The sequence below is a fragment of the Cupressus sempervirens genome, chromosome 7 (assembly GCF_028749045.1).
Source record: "Cupressus sempervirens isolate cs-2001-9-10 chromosome 7, ASM2874904v1, whole genome shotgun sequence".
Taxonomy (NCBI): domain Eukaryota; kingdom Viridiplantae; phylum Streptophyta; class Pinopsida; order Cupressales; family Cupressaceae; genus Cupressus; species Cupressus sempervirens.
This window is the reverse complement of record NC_143124.1, coordinates 757909810-757916994: the sequence shown is the minus strand read 5'-3', so window position 1 is coordinate 757916994 and position 7185 is coordinate 757909810. Positions and strand designations below refer to the sequence as shown.

Here is a 7185-nt window from a genome sequence, read left to right as displayed (position 1 = left end):
TAATAGTATTTATATAATAGCACTCTAAATTAAACTCAACATATAGGTTTCATAGAATGTTATTAGCAATGTGATGCTAGATCATACAAAATAAAAGAGAAAACAAAAAAGTGCAAATAGTTAAAAACATATAATTTTTTATGGTAATTGGCTAAAATGTTTTTTATCATCTACAATATAATTAGCTAAAATATATTCCATATAATATCCAATCTCTTGAGAATAAGTAAACTTGTATAATCTAAATTGGAACAATATGAATCATCATTTCCCTCATTCCTATTGAGAAGAATTGCAAGTCTATTAAACCTATTAATAAATATTTCATTAATTCTAATACAATATCAAATTCACTTTATAAAATTTTGGTAAGTATCCTGCCACTTTTTCATGTATAATTTAAAATATAACCAAAAAATTACATCAATTGGCACTTTATTATCATGTGAGATAATAATTAGAATTTTCATAATGATAATGACCTTTCTAGTTATTACAATTTGTGTGATGGTAATGTTTCTCATTAAAGAATTGCTTAATTTTTCTACTACAAATAATAATTATAATTGTTAATATTATTTTAGTGCAAAATATTCAAATCTTGGTTACAATTTTAAAAAAATTATTTTTCTTATATTAAAAAATAAATTGAATACAAATATTCTCACAATACATTTTACTTGCAAGAAGATCTTAACTTACAAGTTTGTGTAGTATATGACCTAAAAATACTAAGTTTTAAAATAAAGTCTTAAGCTTCAACCTATTTATCATCATGCTTTCTTGATGAACATGAAAGTTTTATAAATTAGTCAATAAGTCATAAGGATAAAATAAATCAATCACCTTTGAGATGAAAATATTTCTATAATCACATTGTATAAGGTCCATTATCACTTTGAAGGAGCTTAATTAATTATAAAACATAGAAGAATACTCAAAAGCATATTTTCTTAAGCATGAATGAAAAAAATGAAATATATGTATTCAAGATCAAAGTAAACATAAGTAATATGAGCTATAAAAATGTTTTGATGCTTTTACATGCTAAAAATATAAAGTATAATAATTACAACTATAAATGTCTAGACTTTAAGATATTAACAATGCTTTAAAACTTTAAGTTCTAGGACCTTGTAAAACCTAGGTGTGTTTGGTTTAAACTTGCAGTTTCAAGTCCTTGTAAAATTTGTTTTTTTGTGTTCTTTTCTTTGCTCTAGGTTTCAACTCCTTGTAAAACTTGGCTGGTTCTTAATGCAAATCTTTTGCTTTTTGTAAAGGGTTTTGAGTCCCTTCAAAACCTATTTTTACCTTAATCTAAAACAATGCTTTTAATATAAATATTTGAAAGAATATATATATATATATATATATATATATATATATATATATATATATATATATATATATATATTGTGGTAACATAAGTAACTATGATCCTCAAACAAAAAGACTTGACATGGTTAAAAATGCAAAATACTTGAGATTACAAGGACTTATGAATTAATTTAATCTCTAAAACATGAAATTGACAAATGTTGTGAAATGCACATTTTATTTTCATTATGAAATAATCATCTTATTAAGGCATTGTTGTGTCTTATACTATCCAGCAATCATTCTAGGAGATTGCAAATATTTATTCTAATCTTCTTCCCTTTCTTCACTTCTTACTCCTACAATTTGAGCCAAAACAAAATGTAAAAGTAAATAAATTAAAGCCCCCTTCTAAACCCAGCACAATTTCTTCAACTCTTAGTACCAAAAGAAGGATAAAAACCCAAACAAGTTTGTATCCTAGATTTTTAAAAGAATATATATCCTCTTAATGACTTTTACTCTTAGCATACATTTCCTTATAGAATGATACATCTAGAGCCTTAATTCAGTACATTCTCTATTGGGACAGCAATGAGAAACACCTACTTCCCAAAAATAATAATAATATAAGATACATGTTAAACATATTCTTTTATTTTTATATAAAATAATCATTTACAAACTTTGTGCTCATTCAACCAATAACATGAGACATACGGGAATCACGCTAGAAACAACAATTGAAAGACCAAGAATCACAACTTAAAATCCACCTTTTACATATCCTTCTATTTTATTGATGTTTGTAACTTTATATATATATATATATATAAAAAAAAAAATTTAAATTTTTTTTCTTTCTTTCTATATTTGTCCTTTCAATTTAGATAGAAAAACATAGATCCAAATGCATATTGTTGTAATTCATCTTGCTGATTAGATATAGAACATTTTTCCTGTCATTAATAAAATTTAAAAACATTACTATTTTAAACCATTCCATTTTATCTCTTACTTGCAATCTATATACTAATGCTAAATAGAATCACACAGTTTGAAACCACCTTTTGAAACCACTATTTTAAACTTTTCCATTTAATCTCTGGAAACGTGTTCACCCTTTATGCAATTTTCATAAAAACAATCCATACAACTGTTCTCTCCAAATGTATTCACCCTATATGCAGTGAGCATTTTATTCTTCGAATCTCTTTATGCAATTTCGATAAATACTAGACAATTACATAGATCAACTGTCTGGAAATGTATTCATCCTATATGCAATTTCGAAAAGGGAAAAAAATAGAAACAAATTGCATTTTATTCTTTGAATCATCTCCCAAAGACCTGTGTTGTCGCTCAGTTGATAATTCCTCACACAGCACAACACTTGCCTGTACTATATATACTCTTATCAAGCTGATAATATCTTTACAGAATACTCATAGAATACTTTTATATCCAGGGACACAAGAAGAGGCCAAAACTATTGGGAAAAGCCCCCTAAAGGGCAGCAAAATTCTTGGTAAAACCCCCAGAAAAATACGCGAGGGGCCATGGAAGAGATGCTGAAAACGAGAAATGGTGATTCCAGCGCCAGAATATCATACAACCATATTCACGAATTCCACACCTAAATGTGAAAATGATAGGGATTTGAGAGCTTCTTACCTGAAATTCTGATCTAATTCCACACCCAAATGTGAAAATGATACCAATTTGAGAGCTTATTACCTGATGAATTCCAATTCCAATTTCAATTTTGATTTCGATTCCACAACCCAATGTGAAAATGATAAGGATTTGTGCTGCTTATTACCAGAGAGATCGATCCATTAATGTGGGGATAAGTGTCCCATGCTTGCGCCGCCGCTGTTCCTGCTGGCGCCGTCACTACCAGTGGGTAACCTGTGATTAAACGGCTGAGCTCCCGTGGGACTTGGAGGAATGCTAATGCTGCCGCCACCATTGTTGTTGTTGCTGTTGATTCCAAGTGCTGCAAACCCACTTTCGTAACTGTTCATCCCTCCCACTCTTGCCAGCTCCGCTAACTGTTCCCTCGTTAGTTGCCCGTCAAAAACTTGCTGTTGCTGTTGTTGGTGTTGGTGTTGGTGTTGATGGTGCATTGAATGTGAGGCTCCCGCCATTGAAATCCCCAGAGGTGAAGAAGCCTGCATGCCTCCCATTCCCATGCCTTGCTGTAGGAGCGCAACGGGATTCGAAACAGCGACCGCTGCTCCGCCCGTGTAGCGCGCCAGATCGGCGTGCGCCGCGTGAAGCTCCCGCTGCAAATGCTGCATCTGCCTCTGGAGGATCGATATTGCTCCCACACAGCCGTAGACGGGGTCTTTCATTCGGGCTTCGGCCTCGTAGGCGAGGGAGTTCACGGCGTCTTCTCTCTGGTGTGGTGAGAGCTCGTTTAGGAGCTTTGTGATGTTGCTTGCGCCGAAGATCTTGTGTACGTTGGCGAATTTGTGCGGCTGGTCCGGTGGAAAGTAGGGTGCGAATACGCACTCTGATGTGCATTTTCGCCGGAGGAACTTGCAGGCCGCGCATGGTGAGCTTGATGATGATGGTGCCATTTCTGTAAAAGAGAAGAAAACATGGTAGGGGTTTAGCTCTTTGAAGGGAGATGAAATGAAACCCTAAAGAAATGCATTGAAATTCAGCCCAATCTGTGTGTGGTTGTTCATCAGGGATTTCAGGTGTGGTGGTGTTTTGGACTGTGAAGATTTTTTTGGATTTGGGTTGCTTTTGTTGGGGGAGGCTGAGCGGAATTCTTGAACTTATTCCACTGGGAATGGTTTTGATGGTGAAATTTTTAGATTTGGGAGAGATTTACGGGTGGGAAAATGCTGATCGGGATTTTGAACTCGATTCATCAGGGATGGTTGTGATGGTGTGGGTGTTTAAAATGGTGGAAGTTTTTGCATTTGGGGTGAGCTTTTACTGGTGGGAGAATGTTGATCGGAAATTTGAAATTCTTTCATCAGAAATGTTTTAATGGTGTGGTGTTTATAATGGTGAGAAGCTTTATTGGTGGAAATGGCTGATCGGAACTTGAACTTCTTCCATAGGATTGGTTTTGATGGTGTGTGTGTTTAAGATGGTGAATTTTTTTATGGGATTTGCGCGAGCTTAATTGGTGAGAAAATGCTGATCGGAAATTTGAACTTCTTCCAGGAAAATGCTCATGGGAATTTTGAACTTCTTCCATCAGAAATAGTTTTTGGATTTGCGTGAGCTTTACTGGTGGCAAAATGTTGATTGGAATTTTGAACTTCTTTCCAGGAAAATGCTGATCGGAATTTCTTTCATCAGAAATGGTTTTAATTGTGTAAGTGTTTGAGAAGCCTTTGGATTTGGGTAGGTTTTATTGGTGGGAAAAGGCTGATTGGAATTTGGAGCGTCTTCCATCGAGGAAAGCTTTGATGGTGTGGTGTTTAAGATGGTGAGGATTTTTTTGGATTTGGGGAAGCTTTATTGGTGAAAAAAGCTGGTCGGAATTTTGAGCTTCTTCAATCCAGGGAAGTTTTGATGGGGATATAGTGTTTTTTTCTGTGGTTGAGCTCTCAGTAGGTAAGATAGCTTACACCTACAATAGGTAGTTTCCATCTAGTCTGAGATAGACTAGTATGGAGATGGATAACTTCCATCTGGGCCTTGTGATGGGATAGGTAACTTCCATTTAAAATAGTCTTGCAATGTGTGACTTTGATCTTGAAATCGGTATAGTAATGGCCGACTTCAATACAAAAATGGGTGGCTTCTGTTAGAAGTCTAATCCAAGTGGAATTGCTGGTGCACTGCCCTGGATCGATGACTTATATTACAAGTCCAATTCAAATGAAATTGCTGGTGCAATAGTCTGAAATGGGTGGGTGGCTTCCGTCAGAAATCAAATTCAAGGGAAAATTGCTGGTGCAATGGCCAGATAGGCGGGATGAAATGGGTGGCAAATTTCTGACGAAAGACACCCATTTCAATACGCCCTTCATGCCATTGAACCAAGAATTCCATTGAATTCTAATATGCGTATTAAAATGCTTCTCATTAGAAATTCAATTCAAGTTATACTGCGGGCACAGTGGGCTGACTGGATATATCGATATTTGCTGATGCAATGGCCAGATTGGCCGTATTGAAATGGGTACAAGTCCACAAGAAGTTAAATCGTCTGATAGGTTTATTAAAATTGGTAATCTCCACCAGAAGTCCAGTTCAAATTGATTTGCCGGTGCAATGGCTTGAACTTCCGAGATTTTAGAAGTTTTTTTGATCGCCATTGAAACAAACATGAAGGTGTAATTTGAGCATTTTCTTAAGCTCAACACCAGTTAACAGAAGCCTTGCTTTCAAGCAACTGGTTGTTGTTACATTTAACATACTGACAGTCAACTAAGCATAACCCAATTCAGTAAATAAACTCCTAAACTAACCATCACCCAATTCAGTATTTGCAGAATAAGCTCCTAAACTTACCATCACCCAATTCAGTACTTGCAGATAAGCTCCTAAAGTTACCATTACCCAATTCGGTACTTGCAGAATAAAGAAAAACCTGAAGATCATGAAATCTTCCATGACGGGAAGATCACCAGTGATGGAGGGAGGATCATGGAAGAGAGAGGGAAAAAAAACAAAAATCATAGACATTAAAAGATAATTCCGCCAAAAACACAAACCATTCCCCATGTTTCAGCATGATTGACAACAGTCCAGGTGTAGGCAAAGGATAAGAACACCATTTATTGTCTCGTGAAGCCAAGATAGTGCCAAAACAAAAACAAACATTCAAACAAGTACCAAAAACATTGGAAATTCCCCAAATCCTGAGCTCAAAACACACAAACATACATCAATCTAATTCTATCAGCCAAGCCAAGCAGCACACATTTTCTTTGTACCTCTCTTCGACATGAAAACGAAGCAGCACGGAAACAGCCTTGGAAACTTTCCCAACACAAGCAAATCTTTCCCAAATCACCGTCACTCTTTTCCTTCCTTCCTTCCAATTCGGGCATGCAAAAATCTCGAACCCGCGACCACCCGTCTGCAAATCAACCACCTAATTCTCCGCCTACTTTTCCCTCATCAGATTTAACAAATCCATGGCGTTGGCGAAAAGAATCTGAAACAAAAACAGTAAACCGGGTGAATCCAAATCCCCACGTCGAGCGATCGAGTCGCGCTGCTGAGCGATCCGTTGGCCGCTGTGCGCTGGTCTTCCGTGAGATTGTTATGACATGTGCTCCTAATCCAGAGCAGAATCCGAGGAATTTTCTGCCCCCATACCCAAAATCTCTCACATAAATAACAACAACAATGGAGGGAAATTGAGAAGAAAATGGAGGAGGAGAGAGGAGAAGTAAGTGTGAGCGTAAAGGGAATGCGACAAAGGGGGAGACAGCGCGAGCACGTAAAGGCGGTGATGAAATGGGCTGATAACTACACCATATTTTAAACCCTAGCGAGTTTTATACTATATTTTTTAGGTTAAGAGCTGTAGTTGAGCCGTGGAGGAGAGTGATTGTTGTATTTTAAATCAAGAAATCGTCAGCCCTTGGCTTTGTTTAGATAATGATGGCATATTTGACTTGGTAAACATTTTACATAGATAGATCCGAATTAATGGTACTAAAACAGAATTTTCTTCATTTGGGAGGAGAGGGCTATTCTTAGTGCAAAGACCCTCACTCAAGGTAAGAAAGAGTACTCTTGTTTAGTTTTGTGGGATTGGGGTTGTTCTCTATTATTAACTCTATGTAGGGTTAGGGCAAGGTAAGCTTGTAAGAGTACTCTTATTTAGTTTAGTGGGGTAAGGGTTGTTTTTTATTAGGATTTTTTTTGGGTAGATTAGGGTTT

At 36.0% G+C, this 7185-nt stretch overlaps 1 protein-coding gene across 1 annotated transcript; it reads right to left on the bottom strand.

Annotated features, from left to right (window-relative positions):
* Positions 1-2385: 2385 nt before the first annotated feature.
* On the bottom strand, positions 2386-6772 carry LOC149549492 (protein LATERAL ORGAN BOUNDARIES-like). The gene is made up of 2 exons (XM_089792867.1): positions 6228-6772; positions 2386-3904 (listed from the first exon to the last, which is right to left on the bottom strand). Exons 1-2 carry the CDS (start codon positions 6238-6240, stop codon positions 3156-3158), a joined length of 762 nt encoding a protein of 253 aa, XP_089648993.1. The 5' UTR covers positions 6241-6772; the 3' UTR covers positions 2386-3155.
* Positions 6773-7185: the final 413 nt, after the last annotated feature.